General features: G+C 37.6%; 1 protein-coding gene across 1 annotated transcript in view; it reads left to right on the top strand.

Annotated features, from left to right (window-relative positions):
- LOC103151906 (pro-neuregulin-3, membrane-bound isoform-like) overlaps positions 1–24,946 on the top strand; it is a 133,783-nt gene that overhangs the window by 93,617 nt on the left and 15,220 nt on the right. Inside the window, exons 8-9 of the mRNA XM_016681832.1 lie at positions 10,765–10,891; positions 23,310–23,413. Of these exons, the coding sequence (XP_016537318.1) occupies positions 10,765–10,891; positions 23,310–23,413 (231 nt within the window). The remainder of the gene's footprint in view (positions 1–10,764; positions 10,892–23,309; positions 23,414–24,946) is intronic.

The raw sequence follows: 24,946 nt of genomic DNA, 5'->3' as shown, positions 1-24,946 counted from the left end.
AATAATAATTAAAATGGGAAAGCTATGATTTGAAGCAAAGTATGGCCCGATCGTGGCATTTTGAAACAATCATTATCAGGACTCCCTGACAAAACTCGCCGCAGCAAGATGGATGGCTTTGTTCACATTATTTTCATGATACATTTTCAACTTACCCTCTGAGACGTTTACGAACAAAGAGGGGTGACTCCGGCATCAACAGGTAGCTGTTGGTGGAGCAAAGAGAGCTGCTGGTAACTTAGGTATCGATCTGATACCCAGTAAATACAGGGCCAGTATCCCCGATACCAATACTTTTTAAGTTTAATATATCATTAAACTTCTGAGTTTTAGTTGTTTTGTTTTTTTGCTTTTAGTTATTTTGGAAAGAATTTGGACAAAGTTTTTAGGTGTTTATGAAATACCTTAATAACTTTAACATGATATGTGTGCATTTTTTCTTAATGAAGTGGAAAAAATATCATCTGACAGCAAATCAAAACAAAATCTCTTTGAGGTAGAATTGAGAAACTACAATACAGAAATGAGCAAAAATTAGAATCTGAAACTACAGTATTGCTCTTACCATGCTAATATGGATCTGATACTGATGCTGAGTTGGTATTGATATTGTTAATATTTTGGTTCAATTTACCCACCTCTATTGCACAGAAACCAGCTGAAACACTAATTGATAAGTTCTATAGCATGAATACAGATGTTTGCCTCACTACAATAACAGAAAATTTAGAACCTAGGCTCATAGACTGCTTTTACAAATGTTTGTGAAAGATTGAGTTGCTGCCCTAAGAGGAAAGGATTTCAGCATGGAGCCATGAAAAGATGCAATAGGTCCAGCCATAAAATCCCCTCTTAGGTGGGGGGATTTCATTGTACCATAAGAAAGTAGAATTGATTGGGAACAACAGAAACTCAGCTATGAAAGGCTTTCAATGCTGACCTCCAGTTTTCATGGTAATTCAACCGTCCGTGAATTACTGAAATCTGCAAACACTTTAGATGCTTCAAAAATGCTCAGAGCTGCCTATTATAATGGTTTAAACACCTTCATATGCAACAATATGCACAATGGAAACCATTTTGGCACAACAGCAGAAGCTGACCTCCACAGTCTTTCCTTATCTATGCTCTGGAGGGTACAGCCAATCAAAAAAGGAAAATGAATGGAGCTCATGGACTGGGTACTTTTCAAGCACCAGCCAGTAATGTGTCAAGCAGTCTCGGTATTTCAGCTACCCAAGCTGCATTTTGTATTTTAACATTTTAGAAATGCTCTATGAAAAAGTTTGTATATAGTCAGTATTTCCATGAATAATTTTGAGTTATTCCAGCTGTTGTGTTTGAAAACCTCTCATTGGGACAAAACACTGAACTGAGACTGTCATTGTTGAGTGAATTCTTATACTATTGAAATGTATTACTTATATAAAGATGTTTTCAAGCTCATAGAAGGCATTACTTTAATTACGTAACTGAGATGAACACTGTGAACTTAAAAAGCTCAGTGCTTATTCTTAAATGACTTCTATAACAAAAAAGTCCAATCTTGATCAAAGAAGAAAATGTTTGACATGTAATTAATTTAATTCACATTCAGAAAAAGCTGAACTGAAAGTTTCACTTTTGTGAAAATCATTTTAATCAAGAATAACTTTTTGTTTGATATAAAAAGGCATGTTTTTTCAACAACAAAAAAACACTTTTTGTTTTAACTGAAAATTCACACTACATTTCATCAGTATTGCATGATCTTCATTAGTGTGACTCAGTCCCCCAGTGATGATGTTCAGGGTGTTGCAATCTATCCTGTTGTTTTGTTGACAACAGCTGATATTTTTTTCTCCCAGGAATTTCAACAAGACAACCTGAGTTTGATTAATGCAACTCTTGGGTTGTGGCAACGCTGCACCTCAAAGTGGCATATCATTCTATCCTGCTCCCACTGTTTTATCTGGTTCTGACCAAGCAGCTACCCAGTCTTAAAAAAATCCTCTTAGTATTCATATAATTTTCATGTGAAGGAGATTGCTGAGTAGTAAAGCTAAAGCAGCTAACTTTTTCATTGTAAGAATCTGTCATACTTACAGTGGGGGAAAGTAAAGATTTGATTCAATGCTGATTTTTCAAGATTTCCCACTTAAAAAATGTAAATCCATCATAGGTCTGACATCAACTGTGACAGACGGAATCTTAAAAAACCCCAGAAAATCCCAAAGTATGACTCATAGTTGAAGTGTAGATTTGATAAATTTGGATTCTAAGTGACAAACCCTGAAAAATCTTGGGTCTATCAACAACTTTTCTTCAACTTGTGTGTTTTGGTTTCTCTCTTTATGCAGGTGTAGAGGCAGACATCAACTTCAGAGGTGTTGATTAACATTGAGCTTTCATACTCATCCTGGGGAAGAGAAATACTGTATATTCAATCAATAAATCAATCAATCAATAAATCAGTCAATCAATCAAGTTTATTTGTATAGCACATAACAACAAGGCAGTTCAAAGTGGTTTTCATCATAAAAACTCAAGAATAAGAAGTCATAAACACATCGTACAGTCACTAGATGAATAATCAGTGACAAACATCACATTTTGACCAGCGCCATTGTCGTGGAAATTTTCTTTAACAAAGAGTGAGGAAAAACTGTTTCAAGAAACAAGCAATCAGAAGAAGAATTTATATTCTTAATCGGTATTAATTTGAAGGCTTTACAGCATTCGAAGACTCTGCTCTCTGATTGCAGTCAGGAGGAAGAGCCCTGAGAAAACAAAACATACAGTGTTATTAGAAACCATCCGGAAACTAGGTTACGTCATAACATTCCAGGAAAGATAACTACTCCATAGATTTATTGTACTACCAAGGACAGAGGAACTGCTCTTAAAGACTCCCTAAACTCCCTAATGAGCAGGTGTGTGTCTCAAAAGAATCATGAAACTGTTATGCATTGTTTCAGTTAATAATCATCGTAACCTTAAAATTTTCCACTACACCATCATCAAGATCATCACTACATGTTAAATATGTTGGTCAATGTTCCATTTATTGTGGTCCAAAAGCAACTCTAAACAGCTGGGTTTTTAGTCTTGATTTAAAGTAGCTCAGTGTTTCAGCTGCTTTGCAGTTCTATGGAAGTCTGTTCTAGATTTGTGGTGCAAAGAAGCTGAATTCTGCTTTTTTTTAACACCTTTCATCACAATACGCACATAATACAAAACATGTTTTTAATCATACAAATTCCACGAAACTTACATTCCTGAAGTTTGAGAAAGAAATGTTCCACAGTTAATTTAAGAAGAGCTCTTGTGTTTGTGGGCCGACCAAACGGCTGTAAGCCACTTAGCTTATGAAAGGAGTTTTGGTATGTGGGAGCATCTTGAAGTATGACACGTTTGACTTAAGTTGCTGTCTGGAAATGTCAAAAATCACAAAGGCAATTAAGTAAACATACATACTAAGAGATTATTGTAACATAGAAGTCATGGTCTTTTTGGCTAAATTTATGTTATTCACATAATTATTACTATCTGAATGCTCTTTACTATATATTTGATTGTGGGAAATTCAACAAGATGAGTTAAACATGTTGCATAATACCAATCTGTTAGACCAGTGGTCCCCAACCATTTTATTACCGCGGACCTGTCAAGACTTGGCCATTTTTGCTGTGGCCCACTGGGGAGGCAGGAGGGGGGTAGTGACTGTCAGATAAGGCCTCTGCATCATGTTGGTGTTCTCGGCCCGCTAAAGCCTTTTGTTGAATATGCCCGATCTAACATCGAGCATATTCAACATTGTCTTGACCTGATTACTGCAGCCTGTGGGGAGCGAGAATGCAGCCTGTCGAATGTGACAGGTAGCCAATCAGAAAGCGCGGTGACATAAGAATGGAGGGGAATCCCAAACAGCTGACATGGCGCAACTGAGAGTCCGGTGGACATCGGAGATATGTGGAAATGTTTATTATTTTATGTAAAGGTTGTTGTTATATATGTTTATTATATGTGGTTATGTTTTATTCAGTTAAAAATGTTAACTACGAAAAAACATAACTTACCTCCAAATCATAGTGCAGCAAACAAAGCGGCTGCTCCCTCCGTCTTTTATCCACCACCTTTTCTTTTTGTTACGTCTTTTATCTCTTAAAATGACTCCACAAACTATCGCTGTTTCTACGTCATCATCCGTGTTGGGTTATTCTAAATTCCCGTATGCTATGTTGGGGGTTTTACTGGATTATCCTCTGGAACTGGGATGCTTGTGAGTGGAATCGGTTGGTGTGTGGTGTGTTGCTCCTGCTGTGTGGCTGGACACACGAACCGATCGAACCTGTTGTACTTTTATTAGCTCTGTGGTCACAGAGGTTTGGAGAATCGGCCGACAATCCTTAAATCGTGCTGTGTGAACCAGACTTCAGACTCACAAGCTATCCTCATCTCCTCTTGACTACTGCCCTAACACTCTGACTCTGGTCGCTATGGTAATGTTTACATATCCCTTCAAAATAAGATACAGATGCACAACAAAAACGGCCTGAAACATTTTACTTTCGTGAACATTTTAACTCACGATAATGACTAATGGGAGCCTTGAGCTTGTTTCTCTGCAACGAGACGGTCCCATCTGGGAGTGATGGGAGGCAATGACACCCGAAGTGTTGCTAATATGCACAGCCTGCTTGGTCTCTTCATTGCCTCATTAGTGAGCCAATCACCCCATATCATGCATAGCGGGCTTGTAATGTGGGACTCACCTACCGGTCCGGGATAAATCCATTCTCCTGTGTCTTCTCTGACCTTTTCCCTTCACAAAGAAACTTTCCAAAGACATCTGATCTGTTTCTTACTCATTTTGCTGCTTGTGGGCTCAGTGTTGGCGCCCAAGACGTAACCCAGAGAATCTGGTTAAAGGATTTTCAAAATAAAAGATCCTCCAGACTCAAATAATACCTAAAATGGAAATATGTAATTATTTCTTGCCCGGCCCGGTACCAATTGGGGGGTTGGGGACCACTGTGTTAGAGTATTATAAATACTGTGGAGCAGGCTGATAGATAGAACTGTAATTCCATAGGTTTTCCACTGTAATATAATGATGTGAGTGAGTGAGCAGCCTGACAACAAGATAATCGGATCAAGACATGATGGACAGGCGCTCTCAATGAATCTATAATTGAGTCTGGGAAGTTGACTGTTCAGCCGAGAAGATGCATGCAGATCTAGAGGAGGAGGGTGTGGGGGAGCAACTCCAAACGACCTGAATGACGATGAAGTTGACGTTTCTTTTTTTTTTATTCACACAAACAAGAAAAGATTCTGACACAAATACTGCTGAATAAAAGACGGCTTACTCTTCAGTTCGTGCCTTCGCCTGTGCCCCTTAATTTGCAGTGTGCATACATTCAGAGACGGACTAATTTTCATTCCTTTTGTATCTCTGCCAACAGACGCACAATGAGTTTAACACTCCAACTGTGGAGCTGCCATCCATGCTTCAGTGCTTGATATCTCTCATCAGTCTTCATCTAGTTTACTAAAACTTTTTATAACTGCAATTGAAATATTTTCTATGTGCAGCTTAAAATTAAAATGTGCCAAAAGTTAAATTAACCAGACTAATCTTCTCTTGAACTCACAGGTCAACTTAACCTCATACACACTGCTTTAACGAATATAATGCAATGTTTATACAGTCCAGCTATGTGCTTCATTCCATCGTATCTTTTATTGTTTATTTAAACATTAAAAGTATTAATAAACTAGTCACCTCGAGTGTGGACTATAGTTATGTTTAATGCTTTACAAACAAAATCCCCTAGATCAGAGGTGGGCAACTCCAGGCCTCGAGGGCCGGTCTCCTGCAACTTTTAAAATTTTTTCAACTTCAACACACCTGAGTCAAATAATGAGGTCCTTAGCAGGACTCTGAAGAACCTGACTGGACTTGGGAGGTGATTCAGCTGTTGGATTCAAGTGTGTTGGACCAGGAAGACATCTAAGAGTTGCAGGACACCGGCCCTCCAGGACCTGGATTGCCCACTCCTGAGCTAGATTATTGCAAAACGTGGATGTCAGTAACAGAAGCATGAGGCCAAATGGAAAACTAAAAGATTTCAATGAAAGTCAATCAGTGATAAACTCCAGTTTAATAATCCACACAGAACCAGATTAGAAGATATCTCAGACATTAAAAAAATAATCTTGCTACTATAACATTCCAGGCTACACAACAACAATCTGTCATTTAAAAGGTTCACTCTTCACAATTTGTTCTGGTTCTGTGTGTGATGTAGACAGTTTCACATCCCTTCATCCGTTTTCATTCAAAGTTAGCAGGATTCACTTCATAAGTCCTGATTTGTGTCTGCCCCAGGACCTGCACTCTATCTCACTATCTCTTTTCTTTATTAGCTCTGTTTGATAAGACATCGCTCCACAAAATGGCTCCAAGATTAAATAACAGGATAAGAGGCATAATTAGCACCACTTAACTGCAGGGATCAAATGATAGCTTTTTCATGTGTTTTCTTAGCATGATGGATAAAATTAATTTTTTTTGTACAAACTGGTTAGTTATGCTGCTTTCAAACATTCTTATTCAACTGAAACCTTAAGCTATTTCAAGATGTTGACTTTCTTCAGTTCCATACAAAATTATTCATATCTTTTGAACCTGTCCTCATTAGGTGATGTAATAACAGTTTAATTTGTTTATTGAGATTTTTTTTGATAGACCAACACAATTGAAAAGCAAATGACCCAAAAGAATTCAGTGTGGCCTGTTGCCTTTAAAAGTCTGTTGAATAGTTTAATATAAACTGAGACCACCTACAGTATATGTGAGTTATCCTCAGTGTAAGTCCTGCTGTTCTGTGAAGGACTCTGAGGTTTGCTGTTAGCAAACAAACTAAATTACAAAGATCAAGAAATACAGCAGAGAAGTCGGAGTGAAAATTGTGAATAAATTTAAAACAGGGTTAAGTGGTAAAACATAATTCATGTTTTGAATAATTCAAGTTGTTATCCATCATGGAAATAATATGGTACAACTGCATGCCTACCAAGACATGTAGACTGAGATGATGCGCAATGGCAAAATTAGAGAAAACTAGACAGGCCTTTGGTAACTCTAGAGTCTAGACAAACAGCTAATGTTGAAGAAAATGTTGAGCCATTGCTGTATGGGATAAGGTTAGCCCTAATGAAAATTCTGGCTTAAAGACACCTTCCTTTTATAGTGGCCTAATTTATTTTTTGCCAATTGTTTTTATTTGTTTGTTTTTTCATAAAAGAGCTTTTGGAAAGAAAGGGTGAGGATTTTTTTTTTTTTGCCAAAATAAATTTAGCCAAATAATGACTTTGGCCATTACAAAGGTGAAAATATATGAACTATGTATAAAACATTCAATTTTCATAGCCATCCTGGGGCAAATAAATGGTGTATTTTATACATATTTTATCACAATACACAAACACACGCATGCACACGTACACAATCCAAACCTACTTTCCAATTTACACACTGTCTTGTGTTGATTTATTACATAGAATCCAAATTAAAAAAAGTTTTGTAGCAACAGAAAACCTGAAATCCAACATTCCTGGATTGCTTATCAGATAAACTGAATTAATTCCAGCATTTTTTTAATAGTAATCTAAACAGAAACATTGGGTGACACCTTTTTGATGTTTTATGAAAAGAAACACACTAATTATTTATTGATTAGACTAATTTAGGAATCCGTCACAAAGTCTTATTTTGCATTCTGAGACATTCGGTTTGTTTAGACCAAGCTCTAGAAAGGCTACATGGCTCCTTGTTTCAGTGAAAACTTTTCCAAAAGTTCCATAGTGTGTTCCATATGTTTCAGCATTCATCTGACATGATATAATTAAAGTGCCACAGAGGTGGAAAGCTCAGGAGCTTGCCATGAGGCTGTTTGCAAACACTTCATTACACTGCTGTCACGCAGCAGAGTATCTCCCAGACAGCGGCAGTAGAGGCTTTATCGGCTGAATCTGATAATGAGCATACCTCTGGCACAACATAATGAAGTCGTGATACACGGGGCTTCTGTGCATTTTCCTCCAGGACACTGTAATTGCACAAGCTTGGGCAGCCGGTCACAATAATTAAGAGCATGTAAAGTGCACTGGTTGGAGCAACAAACCAGAAGAACCTTTTTCAGATGAATAGAAGAAATCAGATTACACCCCTCCACACCACAACGTCTTATTATTCCACTTCCTCTAACACGATTATCTCTTGACCTTTCATCATGAGGGTCTGTGCTGCGCCTACGCAAGGTTAGGGTCAAACTAATCACTTTGTCGGTCGGTGACTTTAGTCTTTTGGCGTGTTCGCCTGTAACATGAGAGAGGATTGTGATTGAATGATTCTAATTAAACAACGTCTTAGAAATGGCCCTGACTCAATAGATTGCAATGTAAATTATCAACCCAAGTCAAGTTGTGTCACATGAACTCAAACACTCCTTCTCTTCCATTTCTTTTAATTAATGCTTAGGGGGAAATTAATGAAGAAGTTAGTGTTCTGTGCAGAGCACAAATTTTCTTCCTGTGCCTTATTATCAGGGATACCTGACACAATTCTCATCTCAACTCTATTGTTTAAAGTCTAAGTGGATAACAGTTTAAGGAAATGCATTATCCTTTGAATTAAATCCATTTTGAAACCTCACAGTTAGATGTTTGGGAAAGGAAGTCATAGGTTTTTGCCTTTTCAACCAGTATTATAGCAACCTTTTGTATGTGAACTAAAAAATTAACTCAGCAGAAAGAGGAGTCAAGCGGTACATGTTTTTTCTAGAAATGAACTTGGATGAAACTTGAAAGAGACTTTAAAGTCTTTGAATGTCAACTCTTTTTTACTGATTTTGAATGCAGGGAATAATAAAAATAATAATCAAGCTGGGTGCTGCACAGTAGCACATTTGGTAGCACTGTTGCCTTGCAGCAAGAAGGTTCTGGGTTCAATTCCAGGCCCAGGTCTTTGTTTGGAGTCCCTTTGCTTGTGTGGGTTCTCTCTGGGTACTCTGGCTTCCTCCCACAGTCCAAAATCATGACTGTCTGGTTAATTGGTCTCTAAATTCTCCTTAGTGTTTGGTTGTTTGTCCTGTCTGTCTCTGTGTTGCCCTGTGATGGACTGGCGACCTGTCCAGGGTGACCCCACCTCTCGCCTGTTGACAGCTGGAGATACCAGCACCCCTCACAACCTCACTGGGTTAAAGATGTAAGAAAATGGAAACTTTACTTACACCCTTTAAGAAACTTTCGCCCAATTGCCCATAGCCTCTTTTCCTAAAACCAGGTTTATAATGGAAAATTAGAATTGAATCACAACAGTTGTCTAAGAAAATTATGGAGACTGAATTTCTACTGACTTTCTAATATTAAAGGCATTAGGTAGTATACCTGTGGAATCAAAGACAATGGGCATCTGCAGCATTACCATTTGTCTGGGTGTATGAAAGCAGGATGTGTGAAAATGACAAAACATTCTCCTCTGCCAAATTTAAGTTTAAATAATTAGTATTTATAAATTATAGATTAAAAAAAAATGTGCCTAAAAATTGGTTTTACATGGGTCTAAACTATGTGTAGCCCATTATGACTTAGCCAAGTGAATATAATGAGACACCCAATGAAATATTCAGTCTTTTATAAGAAACTCTTCACCGATTGATGTTTAATCAATATATGAATATAAATTTTTTAGACTTTAACTAAAAATGCTAAAAACAGGAGGAAACAGGAGGAAAAACAGCAATTTTTCCTCCTGGTGTCCTCTTCTTTATGGTTTTTGCCAGTAGTAACATCACGTGACTCGTGATGTGAAAAAATTGTTTCCATAACAGTTTTGTGAAATAAATCTATTTGGATCCAGCAGAAAATCCACCTCATCGTAGCACAAAAACCTTTTATCAAAAACTTTCTTTGTTGTTGTTTTTTGTTTTGTTTTGTTTTGTTTTTTTCAAAACTGGCATGTTTATATTAGGTGAATGAAAATGAAGCCAGTGACGCACTTTTGCAGCCTTCAATGAGTGACATTAGTCTAAGGAAAATCTGCTTCACTCCTCACGTTCAGCTGTGAAGTGATGAAGAGGTTTCTTGACCGGTCAGCCTGTTTTAAGTCACCCTGCAGCATCTCAGGCAGGTCAACATCTGGGCTTTGACATTTTTCAGGTCTTTCCTTTTCTTAATTCTCAACCAGACTGTAGTAGAAGAACTGGTACGTTTTGGATTATTGTTTGATTTTGATGGTCCAGTCGCTTCAGTTTCACCTTTTCTATACAAAGTTTATTAAAAAAAAAAAAGGTAAAACTTACATATTTTCCTCAAACATCTGCAGTAATTTTAATGGCGTTGAAATAAACATTTTTTCTTCCTCTCTGTGTGAAGTTTGAATAAATCCAAAACCAATTCTGGGCTGTATTTAGCTTTACTCCAGCATTGCTCCAGAAGTCCTGGTCTTTTCTTTGTTCTGTCTGGTAAATTTCAGTCTGTCCTTCATTCAAATCTTTAGTGGAAACTGAATTGGTGATGTATCATACTGATTGTACAGGTGCATCAACAGTAGTAGGAAGCTGCTATCGGCTCCTGGATGATAGTTTCGATTTCTCATACTTGTCTTTGCAACTTGTGGTCTGCAATCAAAATCAGATTGCAGACCACAAGTTGCAAATGATTTTTATGATCATTTCTCCATTCTTTTGTTTCTTTGTTTGTTTTATCATCCTTTAGGAGGCGCAGAGAGAAGCTCCAGGCCCACCTGAAGGAAAGTCGCAGTTTGAAAAGTTACACGACCAATCCCATCAATCTTCTAGAAGCCAAGATGAGGGTCCCAAACACCAACCTGCAAATGCATGAGGTGATTTTTGCCCTTACATCAATGTCTTGTTTCATGTCCTCAAACAAAAGACAAACCAAACACATTTGATCATCATCACAAAATGCATAATGTGCTTGTAGTGTCTGTTAGCGTGTGGCTCTGTTGGTATTCCCTTATCTCAGCCCAGCCACTTGCGTCAGGCTCATGGGTCTGTGGCAGAGCAGCCATTCAGTGGTTTGAGAGCTCAGTGCTGACTGACGAAATCATTCATCATCTCCTTACATCTCCTGCTTTTGTGTCTCTCTGATTTGGTGGCATGGGAAATCATATTCTCATATGAATGTATCAAGAAGGAGGCAGCTTCAGAGAGTTTGAACATATTTGCTCTGAAGAAATGAGATTTTATAGGTTCATTATAACAAAATGTAAAGAGTCTGCACCTTTATGACTTTAATCGAATGGTGTGTTTTCTCCTAGGTCCTGATGCATCGCAATGAAATTGTGTGTTGGCTCACAGTCAATGTGGGCCAACATACAAGTAACTGTCATTGGTCATAACTCTGAAATTCATAAACTAGTTGAGACTTTGTGTGCAACATATATATGATAAACATTCTTCATTATTTGTGTTGGGGGGGTAGTGAGGTTAAATTTGGGTTAACAACTGCTGTGTACTTTGACTTTAATTCAATAAATAGTTCTACACCAATTGAGCCATTCTCGTTTGTCAGATTAAAAGTACCCTTTGAAAATAACAACCTTCAAGCAGGTATTAAACATAGATTTATTTAAGCCTACATTTCTGTTTGTGGATTTAAAATGATCATATTACATGAAACAAATAAAACACTAGTTTTATTTGTTTCATGTAATATGATCATTTTAAATGTCATGTTTTCAGTAGGTATACATGGAAAGTCATCATAGTTAACAGAAATTCAGGCTTTCAAACTCTGGTCTGAGTGTAGTTAATCTATGTAATGTGTTTCACTTAGTGATAACGTCCTAAAACTTGTGGGCTTTTCTAGTATTTCAACTTATTAGATGGGTCTGTAAATGTATATTTAAATATTTAGTATGCAAATTTAGCTGAATTAATTGAAGCTCTGACTGCTAGATGGCAGCAGAATGCTTCCAATATTATCTTGGAATGTGTAGGATTTGCATCATCCGGCATTAGTGGGATACATACAGACTCTTGGTTGCATTGAGGCTGTCAGCAATTTGAGACACATTTACAATAAAAGTCTACAAGAGGTGAAGGAAAATCAGAATGTCCTTTAACTCTGCTTCATTCTTTTCTATGGCGTAGTATAGCTGGTCTGGCAATTTTGTCATTCTAACTTTCTTACTTTTTTATGATTATGCAGGTATGTTAGCATAGCTTTGACACTTACTCTTCAGCTTTCACTGATATTGAAAATAGCTGAGTTTCATTCTTCTTCCCTCCATAACAACTTCTGCACAAGAGCTCTTGGATAGTTTAACCTGTTCTAATTTAATAAAAGGGACATTTCACTTCTTTCAAAACAGAATGGAAGTGTCAAAAAATTTGTATTTAATTCAGTCTGGAATAAGTGTTTAGGTTTTAAAATAGAGCAGATCTATTTTGATCAAGAAGCCAAACAAGTATTGATATAAGCATTCACCACACTGCAGAACTGGAATCTACCTGCAGTAGCTTGGTGGAACATTTCTCAAGGTAAATTTTTCTCATCCATCCATCCGTCCATCCGTTTTTTAACACCCTTGTCCCTAGTGGAGGAGGGAGGGTTGCTGGTGCCTATCTCCAGCTAACGTTCCAGGCGAGGGGCGGGGTCACCCTGGAGAGGTCGCTAGTCTGTCGCAGTAAATGTTTTTCATTTCTTTTCATTTTAAGGCTAGAAATGCATTGAGTTTCAAACACCTGAAAGCCACATTAGCATATGAGCTATAATGCCAGGCTCAAAATCATGGAATCTGACATATAATAAACTATGGCATGTAGAGACAATAAAAGTAAGATTGTTCCATATAAAATGTTTGAAATGATGCAACAGATCATTGAATTACAAATGCCTGAATGGAGCCGGACTCTGCAGAGTCTGTCAATTTTAATGCTGGGCAGACAGAACTTAAAGGAAAGGAACATTCTTGCCCGAGGCTCTGCTCCTGATTTTCAGTTGCAGGGTGTCAGATGTATGAGATATGGTGAGGAGCAGAGTTACACAGGGCCTGAACGTAATCTGTAAAATCTGGTGTTTGTGTGGACTGCACGTCAGAGTGCCTCCTCATATTACCTTCAACCTGAAGGATCTGTCAAGGACAAAGTGTTTTCTCACATATATACAGTGAATACCAAAAAAATGATTATGTGCACTTAATGTGTGCTGAAAAATAAAAGTCAACATCCTTTTTGGTCTGGAACATCTAGCCATTAATTAATTAGTTAAAGTGTCTCTGGCTTTTTTAACAACTCTTGTAGCACTTAAAGGGCCATTATATATTTTTTTTCCAGGAACTAGGTACCATTTTGTAGCACAATTGGGAAACTGTTACCCTCAGTTGTTATAAAATGCTGTATATGTCAAATGTTACACAAAAGAAATTTGACTTTGATATTTAACACCTTGAGATTGAGTCTCTGCTTCTTTAAAAAACGCTGTCAGGAAGTCATCACAACATCACTCCTCTGTTAATCCTTTAAAACAAACTTTTTACCAGTCTTTCACTGAGAAGTATAATGAGTATAAGTATAATGAGCTCAGCAGATGCACATTTGCTAATTGCTGCTGGCTAGTCTGAAGGAGCTGAGTGGAGGAGCTGAACTTGGACACTGCAGCTCTGAGAAGAAGCTTTGTCTCAAAGGCCAAGCTTTGAGACGAAGCTTCAAACCCTTTGGGTGGACCAAAAAGCCTAGGTCCACCCAGGCTTTTTGAACAGCTGAATGGTTGTCATGGATGCTGAAGGACTAAAGGATTTCTCAAAGATGCATGAAAGAATTAAAGCAACACTCCAGTTATTATTTTTTTGATGAGGGAATAACATAATAACATGATGTAAAGCTAAAAGAAGTTGATTTTACATGATACCGCCCCTTTAAGACTGGGTTGGGAGTTCACCTTCCAGCAGGACAATGACCCTGAACATAAACATGTTCCACTTTTTATTGGTCTGTAGTATAAAATTCCCCAAAAACTGCTCTAAAGATTGTCTGTAACACATCCAAATCAATTTTGTTTTACCAAATGTGGCTACAATGAGACCAGAAGACATTTTGAGGCAAAGTGGAATATGTTTTCAATGTATGCTGATTGATGCATATTCTACACACACAAGATTTTGTATTAGAATCACATCACTGCCATCTAGTGATGATTTACATTTTTTTCTAATGGGAATGCAGAATGCCTCCATTTGTATGTGCTACATTCAGACTAATACTCTACGTAATTCAGTGTCTCTTTAGCAGTAAACATAATAACTTATTTGTAACTGTAAATAAATTCAGGCATGCAAGTCATTTGGAATATGTAAATGATGATGCATTTACTGACACTACACATTGTTCAGAAAAACAAAGCTCATTTACATCAAAAATTAGCTTTAGAATAAAGGATCTCGTATGCAAATGATCTACATTTGGTTGTCTGAGGCAAATTCACTGACAGTGAGTCAACTAAATTTTTCTTCCTAGTCATACACAGCCAGCTGAATTTCTTTGTATATGAGGTACTGGTTTCCTTTGATGCAGTTAACGGTGTCATTTGGATTCTGATTTCTGAGAGCATCCTGCAGTAGATAAACACTCCCAGATAGTTCAAATCATGAAAAGAGGCAGTTGAATGTCACAGCCAGTTGAGGGCATAAAGAAACGAGTTCATCTGATGAGCACTGCAGGGCTTTTCTGTTGGAGGGATTTGATTAGGCAATGAATAAAAGAGCAGCACTGAGCGAGTCACTCGTTTTCTATCAGTCGTATTATACCACTCAGTCAGGAACTGTTCATGTCTTTAAACCTGGCGGAGGGTTCAGGGCTGATTGTGTAGCAGGTAGTTACATTTACTCAGTTAGTTACTTGAGTAACGTTTTAGAGAAATAAATTTACTTTTAGGAGTAGATGTACTGCATTGTACTTTTTACTTTTACTTGAGTAATATTATTATGAAGTATTGCAACTCTACCCACCCAGTTCATTGCAGGCTCTGTAATTGATGAATTTAAATGAATCATATTTTAATAAAAAAATCATACATCAACAAAATAAACATTTTCAGTTGAAACACCCTCTGTGCTGCTAAATTACTGAATAAATAGACATATGAGCTCAACAGCAAACATAATTTTTAGTCTGTTATTTAGGACATTCAACCATCAGATTCTACCCATTCCAGTGTTTCAGGATCTAATGATCATTTATGGAACTTCTTTAGCAATATGGATGCTAGCATTGGGGACGTCTGTGCTGCTGCCACATGTTTAGCACCGAGATGTTTTCTTAGGCTTAAAAAGTGTTGCTGATAAGCTAACTTCTTTTAGCACAACTTGAACACAATAATAGTCCTTTCTAGTGTCTTCTCAGAACGTTTTTGAAGCAATAACTAAGTTGCCCAAGAGAAGCTAACTTGTCATCCATTGCCATTGTTAGTGGATGTTGCTTGTGTGTTGGATTTACAGATGTACCAGAAACACATAGCAAGAGTTCTGGCTCTGGACTTTTATTTGAAAATAAATAAATAAAATAAAATACATAAATAAACAACATGATTAAGTGTCATAAAAATCTATGTAATTTATCAGTCAAAATTAATGTGTCAAAGTCCCAGCTCTAGTTTTAACCAAATTTCACCAGAGACACATATACAGTTTATGTTGAAGTGAATCCTCTTGCTTGCACACAAACTTTGGTCTAATGTTATTTTCTGTCTGCTGACCCTTTTAAGAGGCCAAGAAGATACAGTAAGCATCATATATTGTTACTGGAAGTACTTTCCCAAGTTCTAACTTAGGCTCTGGTGTTCCTTTGGTGATGCACAGAGTTTATACCACATATTGTCTGGAATTATAGCCCAGTAGTTTAGAATCTGGGTTTATTAGACCCTGACTAACACTAAGCAATATACCAAATGACTCCTGTCCTCACATCATCGATATGTGCAATATCTTAATCGCAAAAGTTGAATGCAATTATTCTAAAATATTTCAAATGCCATGTTTCATGTTCAGCATACTAATGAGTTTGTTCACCATTTGAATGGATTCTAGATGCCTTGTGTATCTTCACAAGTCAAAAAATATTTTTAGTAGCTGAGATGGTAAATCTCACATAAATTATGTGTAAAATTGTGATGATGGATAAGAAAGAAAATATATGAAAAATGTATGTTAATCATAATTATTATTGCTATTGTGTATTCATACACAAATCAGAAAAGCCATCTCCTGTTTGCACCAGATAATCTGAGAGTGTTAAAACCATTTCCAGAGCCGTAGAGTGAGAGTTGGTCCCTATTACAGATTAATAATCACATTATACCACATGCAGACATGCAAACATCTCCATCAATACAAGCCATTCCATGCACCATTTGCCTGCCACCAATGTCCAGATTGAGCATGACATCCTAGTCAAAGTGATGATTACTTCCTGCTGAATCTATCTGCTCATGTTTTTGAATCTGCTCTTTTAATACATTTATGTTTATGCCCTTTAAAAGCTGTCAGTGGAGCAGGACAATTTGTGCAGACACATTCCAGTTTTTTACCCCAGGCAATCTTTCTGAAGCCTAAATCTGTTTTCAAACAGAAACAGAGTGAAACCTGATAGTCACTGCTCATTAATTGTGTGGAGGTGCAAAAATGACCAAAACTAATCAATCTCCAAACTTTCATCAACAACTCAAAAGGTTACTGTAGTTGTATCCATTTTTACAAACATCAACTCACTGAAGCATGAACGGATCTGTTGCTGGTGACGAAGCCGACGTTTTGGCATCACAATGCATCCTCCCACTGTTAAAAACTTCGAGTTTCCATTTTAGCACAGGCGGAAAGAAGAACATCTCCTGACTGGAAGTTTCAGAATTAATTAGCAGCTCGAGGTTTGTGTGGTGTCAGAACACCAGAGAGAAACTGAGATGAGCCAAAAAGATTATGCTTGATGTCTCATCCCTCTCTGGGATGTTTCAAGTTAAACCACCAGGGCCATAAAGGTGCATTGCTGCAAAAATCAGTCAAATTCTGCACAGAACTAAAAGTATTCATACATGTGTTGTTTGTCCAGATTTGGATGTGCATTCCATGCATTTTTAGGAGCTGTATGCTACAGACTAATGAAAAGTGGAGCATGTTTATGTTCAGGGTCATTGTCCTGCTGCAAGGTCAACGATCATCTCAGTCTTACAGGGCAGTACCATGTCAAATCAACTTTTTTTAGCTTTACATTGTGTTATGTTATTCCCTCATGAAAAACATACCAGGAGTGTAGCTTTAATTCTTTCATGCATGTTTGAGAAATCCTTTAATCTCCATGGCAATCATTCAGCTGTTCAAAACGCCGGGGTGGACTTAGTCCTGCCTTCGTGTCACAGCTCCTCTTCTGAATTACAGTTTCAAGGCTTCCGAATTTCCCCCTCACAGAGCAGCCCTGACCCGTGACTCCCCACACTCAGCTCCTTCAGACTAGCCTGCAGCTATTAGCAAACACCTGGCTCATCTGCTGGGCTCATTATAGAAGCTACTTCTCATGCTGGTAAAAATGTTCTTTAAGGATTAGTAAAGGAGCCACTGTCAGATGACTTCCCGAAGGCAGAGTTTCAGAAAGAGCAGGAGTTTCTTAAAGAGACAGAGGCCCAATTCAAAGGCATTAAATTATAAGGTAAATTTTATTTTAAGTTGTATTTGAAATTTACAGACAAGTTACTTGATTATGCAAGAAAATGATACTACATGGCTGGTAAACACAACACTGCCCCTTTAAACTCGTACATACTGTAAATAAAAATCTTGATTTCGTATCATCCTGCATGTGGGTCAGAAAAGACCCTGACTGCCTCTAAACTTTCTTTGTTCCAAGTGACATCAAGTTATTCCTCAAACTTCTCCACCGAAAGTCTGTCTCTTATCATCCCAAACAACCTTTGACAAATCTGTCTTGTATGATTTCTTGTACAGTCTTGATGTTTAGGCTTGTGAATCTTATCGGTCAAGCTTTATTAGAGTGAACACCTTATGCTGTACTACCAGACACTTTGGGTCAGTTTCAATTATGGTGGCACATGGGTTGACGATGACTTCCAGGCCATATAATGTTAATTGGAATTTTTCCTGAATTTCTTTGCAGTGAGTCGGCATATTGTTTTCTTCAGGCATATTTTATTCGCAACAATGTTAACTATTCACAGTCTAATGTACTCCAGTGTTCCTTCTGTCTTCAAAGTAATACGCAATTTAAAATGATGGGTTTTTTTTTTTACTTATTTTGCACCTTTTACTTTACATATGGTTCTTTGAGTCATCACTCTTTGTCTCTGTGACACTGTAAACCCAGGGCCACTTACATCTGAAGCCTGGTCATGGTGAGGTTCTGTTGATCAGATGTTGGGTGTCGTCTTGATCTCATGAAGTCAAAATGCGAGCAGCATAATGAGGAGGGCCGTTTGAATAGCAATTCTGATAGAAGTAGGAAATCTATTAGCCAATTCATTGGTTGAATTCCCGTTATGATTTTTTTTGTTAAGTTCCTTGTTAGGAAACAGTAAGTTGTGCAAAAAGTACTGAAACACTGAATAAATGGACATGTGAATTGCAGTATGGTAGTCAAGAGCAGCTAACTCAAGGAGACTGAGATAAGACCAAGACTTTCAGGGATTAGATAAAGTCGGGACCAACACCAGCGCCACACACAACAACACAATAAAATTATGAAAAGTGCCTCTGAAACTGATCTGAAAGATCCATATTTCTTTAAAAACACCTGGATAGATAGAGCTCAAATAAATTTAACCATCTCAGCATGTAGCTTTACTGTGGGGAGTTGTACGCAGTTGATATCGGCTAATGTTGATGTGACTTAATATTATGTCTCATTATTGACTATCATAAGGAAAAGTTAAACTTAGGAACAAGTTGTCACCACATGCCCTGTTCCCTCAGTCTCTGAACGTTATCGCTGCATTCGCTTACTTCCCTTGTTAGAAAACATTTTGACTTAAAATCAGTAACACATTTTATAGGAAATTAAATGATTAATTTGTTAATAGAGATTACAAGACTGACTTGGGAATATCAGCTAATTATATTTAGAATTTATTGAAATACATTATTTGAACTAACAGTTTTATTTGAAACAGGAAGTGGAACTGTGAGATGTTTTATTTTCAACGTTAGTCGTCTCAGTAGTTTTTTCTATTATTTTTCAGTTATTTTCTGTTGTTTGTTTCTCTGATTGGTCCTCTGCAGTGTCTGTTCAGCTGCTACTTTTTTATCTTTGCTTTACTTATTAAATGGTCAGAAACAAAGAATAGCATCTCCACGATCATTTATGAAGCTTCTGTCTCTACATCCCTCAACATGTCAACTATATTAGGTGATGTTATTTTGTGCACTGAGCTATGTAGCAAAAAGCTGTCATGAAATGGAAACTGTGCCCTAAAACATACAATATATACTGTACACATGTAGCTAACTTAATGTATGTCGCTAATAATCACAAAATCTCCGTGTGACAACTGAGTAACAAGTTTTGGTACAAAGGCAGACAGCTAATGTTAGTTGCATTGCAATGTTAGCAATGTTGCTAACATTGCTAATGTTAGCAACATTATCTAATGTTGCTAACATTAGCAACATTAGACAATGTTGCTAACATTAGTAACATTGTTAGCAACATTAGCTAATGTTGCTAACATTAGCTAATGTTAGCAACATTAGCTGATGGTAAATGGTAAACAGTTTACTGATTTACCATCAGTAAATGGTTTGACTTCTCACCAGTAAATGTAACAGTAACTAAACCAACTGGCTTTATGAGGAGCTCTCCTTCTGTGACGTAGAACAGGTGGTTAATGCCCTGAAAATGTCAGAGGCGATCAACATGGACTGACTTTATGAAGAGTTTTGTGTTTGCAAAGATGAAATGGAAAATGTCAGACAGAATGTAACAGAATCCACATGGCAGAGTTCTAAAATGTTGGGAAGGTCAACATTATAAACATGTGGAGCATTTTTTTCTATTTGTCTTCAGGGTGCTAGGATTAAATCTTTTTTTATAAAATAGTCATTGTTTGTTTGTTTGTTTGTTTGTTTGTTGCCTCGATTTTCCCTTTACGATAATCTTACAGCGTCCTGCCGTGTGTGGTGTGTTACGTGGTGGTGTTGAATATGCCCGATCTAACATCGAGCATATTCAACATTGTCTTGGCCCGATTACTGCAGCCTGTGAGGTTTTCCCTGACTGGGAGTGAGAATGCAGCCTGTTGAATGTGATAGGTAGCCAATCAGGGTAACACTTTATTTGAAGGGGGTTGAATAAGTCTGTCATGACACTGTCATAAACATGACATAACACCTGTCATGAACATCAATAAGTTTTCATGAATAGTTATGACTGTTGTCATAAAGCGTCATTCGGTAAATAATGACACTTTTAATACAAAGTTGACATTATTCGAAATGTCTTCATTATGACAACTTGTCATTAATCTAGACAAAATGTCTTCGTTATGACAACTTGTCATTAACCAAGAAATCATGATCTAACATAAATTTGAAGGGAATCCCAAACAGCTGACATCGCGCAACTGAGAGTCCAGTGGATATCAGAGATGATATGTGGAAATGTTTATTATTATATGTAAAGGTTGTTATTATATATGTTTATTATATGTGGTTATGTTTTATTCAGTTAAAAATGTTAACTACGAAAAAACATAACTTACCTCCAAATCATAGTGTAGCAGATAGAGCGGCTGCTCCCGCCGTCCTTTATCCAAAGCCTTTTCTTTTTGTTATGTCTTTTATCGCTTAAAATAAGTCCACAAACTATCACTACTGCTTCTACATAGTCACTACTGTTTGATTATTCTAAATTTACGTATTGTATGTTACGGGATCTTCTTCTGGAACCGGGATGTTGGTGACTGGAATCGGTTCGTGTGGTGTGTTGCTCCTGCCGTGTGGCTGGACACACGAACCGATCGAACCTGTTTTACTTTTATTAGCTCTGTGGTCACAGAGGTTTGGAAAATCGGCCGACAGTTCTTAAATCGTGCTGTGTGAACCAGACTTCATACTCACAAGCTCTACTCATCTCCTCTCGACCACTGCGCTAACGCTCTCTGACTCTGGTCGCTATGGTAACGTGTACGTATCCCTTCAAAATAAGATACAGATGCGCAACAAAAACGGCCCGAAACATTTTACTTTCGTGAAAATTTTAACTCACGATAATGACTAATGGGAGCCCTGAGCTTGTTTCTCTGCAACGAGACGGTCCCATCTGGGAGTGATGGGAGACAATGACACCCGAAGTGTTGCTTATGCAACATGCTTGGTCTCTACATGGCGAAGCAGTTGGAAGCTTCATTCCGGCTCATTAGTGAGCCGGTGCCGCATATAATGCATAGCGGGCTTGGAATGTGGGAATCACCTACCGGGATAAATCCATTTTCCTGTCTCTTCTCTGGGCCTTTTCCCCTTCGCAAAGAAACTTTCCAAAGACATCTGATCTGTTTTTTACTCATTTTGCTGCTTGTTGGCTCAGTGTTGTCGTGCAAGACGAAACCGAGAGAATCCGGTTAAAGGATTTTCAAAATAAAAGATCCTCCAGACTCAAATGATACATAAAACAGAAATATTTAATTATTTCTTGCGCGGCCCGGTACCAATTGGTCCACGGACTGGTACCAGTCATTCCGTGGAATGGTGGTCGGGGACCACTGGTTTAAAGAACAAATTATCCTCCAAGTGCCTGAATCATGGTCAGCATGACAGCATGTGTGACGCTAATAAGGCTGGTGTCCTGCAGAGTTTCCTCAAAGGGCATTGTGTCAGTGACAGCCCACTTAGTCAGAGATCAAAACTGACAAGAAGGAAGTTGGAAAAAGTACTTTGGAGGAAGGAATAGCACAAAAACATATCACTTGCCATATTTCTAGCAGTTACACGGAGAATGATGGTGAAATCTTGTTAAACAGAGAAGACTGTCACTCAGGCATGAATTATACATTAAAACTATATACAGTAAGAGTAGCACACAACATTTTGACATTTGAATTCCAACAGTCATAATATCTTTTTACTGCAGATCGGCTGGGTTCGTCTGTGGTGTTCACAGAACAGAATCAAAGAACTGCTTTGATTTCATTGCATGTGTTCTTAGAGATGTGGGAATGCATAAAACCACCAGAGATAATCCAGATGTATTCTGTCAAGGATTTAAGCAGAGTAGACATGATTACAGAAAAAGGAAGGCAAGGCATAAAATAAAAGGTTATTGCTCATTTTTTCCAAATATTTCAAAACATTTCACAGTACAAATTAAAAATTAACATACCGTATTCATTTCATAAATTCTTTAACATAAATTCATGTCTATGGTGATTTTGACCTGTTCTCAACTACTTAGCAATGGAACAATCTAAATTTATTCTAAACCTTTTTGGTTATAAATTATGAAAAGCTACCTGATTTTACAACTTTTTAGAAAATAATTGCATTGGCCGTTTGATTAATTTTCATTTCTCTTACTTCCATTGCCACAAATGTGCAATTTTATCTCAATTTAATTACTAAATTAGTTTCTTTTGTGGAACAAAAATGAACGACTGAGGACTATTGTTAATTTTTACCCACAGTCTGTTGTGTAGGCAAAGTTCTATAATGCCTTTCTTTTCTTACCAAGTTGTTGCATATACAGCAGCTGCTGTCATCTCTGAAGTCATAAATATTTCTAAAAGAATTGTAACTCAACCTCATGCTCTCGTGCTTTTCGTTTTCTCGGCTGTTTCCTCTCTCAGCAACACATTTTCACTTAGCTCAGAATAAAAAAGGGTAAGAATGAGACATAAATTTTCTCTTTCTAATTAATGGTTACATTTGTATTAAACCCATACAGGTAGGGGAGATGTGGTACTACCGATCAATCCCCGGAAAGGCTTACTAGCCAATTATGACTATACAGATTAGAAGTTCCTTAAATAAAATAATAAACATTTATGCAACATAAAAAATAAGTTTTTAACAATTTTCTTGTATTTAGATTGTTTATATGAATTAATATTTGTTCTAAACCTTTTTAATGTTATGAAATCATTAAAAAGTTTTAGAATATCCCAGGATAGCACAGGTGAAAAAATAATCATCCTTCAACCTATCACATTTGCACTCACAGAATCAAGGAAACCAGAGACGGTTGAGGAAATCTGAAATTGATCTGCAGGATTTCTGATGACTTGTTTTCTCTCTGTTGTGTTTCCAGTACTGCAAGCGTCCCCCCACGTCTCACCAAGGAAGTGTGTGTGAGTCCAGCTTTGTCTCCGCCCCGCCGCCCAGCGGCTCCAGAGGCGCAGCCAGACATCACCGGTAAACCAGTTAGCTGCTCCCACATTCTGAATCGGATGTGACTCTTCTCCTCGCTTCGGGAGGGAATGTAGATTTTTTTTTTTTTCATTTTATTTTTTTACCAACAATGGGGAACTTCTGTGTCTTCCCTTGTAATCAACATGGGCTCAGTGAAGAGGGGAAATTGAATTATCCGCATTACAGTGCCAGCAAGGCTAATTGCTGATTTTCAGAAGGATGGTGGTAATTATAATTAAAGCTATAAACACTTTAACAAGCATATCTATAGCAGTCATGAGTGCAGTGGAAATGGAACAGAGATGAAACGAGAGCCGGCCAGCGCAGACATGTAAGAGCTCAGAAAACTTTTCTCACGCTGCTGGCTGGGCTTTGGCATGGCAAAAAACACATGCACATGCGCGCGCGCGCACAGACGCACACACACGCACACATGCATGCACACACACTGAAATGACATCCTCTATCAAACCAAGGTTTCTGTTAGAATGCACAAGAACAAACCAAATAAAGCATTTTCTCCCAGTTTGACTCTCTGTGATGCTGAGATAATGCAACATGGTAACGTTTTATAAAAACTCAACATGCTGAGTGGTTTTTCAGCGTAATCCAGGTTTGTACTCCACATTAGTTCTTAGTACTTAGCAGAACTATAAAATGCAAGTTCAGCCCACAAGATGAGAAAGGTAGACTCAATGTGTTTGACTTCAGAAAAACACTGGGAGCATACTTTGTATTTTTTGAAGTGTGATGTTGCGGTGCAGTTAGCATTCCACCTGAAGTGGATACTTCCTTTACCAATCGCTGCTTTTAATAGGAACCAACATCGGTTTTTTGTTCTCTCAAACATAATTACAAAACTTTAACAGCTGTTCATAAAAATAGGCAAAATCTACAGTTTTTAGCTTTAGCTCCCCCACTCGGCTCCTTCAGACTAGCGGCAGCAGGAATTAGCAAACACCTGATTTAACCACTTATCTGCTGAGCTCATGAAATGGACTACTTCTCAGTTTGACGCTCCTAATGGCATCATGGGAGTATCGTTGTGATGACGTGCTGAAAGTGGGCCTGCCAGGAAGAGTAGGGGCTTCTTCAAGAGACAGAGACCCAATTTCGAGGCATCAGATACTGCTATGATGCCAAATGATATGTCTTATAAGTCACGTGTGACATATACAACAATTTCATAGTAATTGGAGGCAACATAGGATTTTGTCTTTCATTACAATTCAAACTAATATCAGCTTAGCAATACTCCTATTTCTGCCTGACACCGTCCAGCAGTGTTTAAAGTTTCTTTTCAACAGTTCAGACCCACTCAATAACTTAGAATATTATTGGAAGCTTGATCTATTAAATCTGACTGTGTCTACAAAATCCCATCAGTCGTTCCTCCACTTAGCATAATTGCTCAACTCCTACAAGATCTGTTCTTTAATTCCTCCTAAAATCACTCTCTCTTTCAGAAGAGTAGCGTTAATTACTATATTATTTATTTGGGACTGTTTTGTTTTGCTTTTTTTTTTTTAAAAAAAA

The sequence above is a fragment of the Poecilia formosa genome, unplaced genomic scaffold (genome assembly GCF_000485575.1).
Source record: "Poecilia formosa unplaced genomic scaffold, Poecilia_formosa-5.1.2 Scaffold296, whole genome shotgun sequence".
Taxonomy (NCBI): Eukaryota; Metazoa; Chordata; class Actinopteri; order Cyprinodontiformes; family Poeciliidae; genus Poecilia; species Poecilia formosa.
The sequence above is the reverse complement of the archived record's forward strand: the minus strand, read 5'-3'. Positions and strand labels throughout refer to the sequence as shown.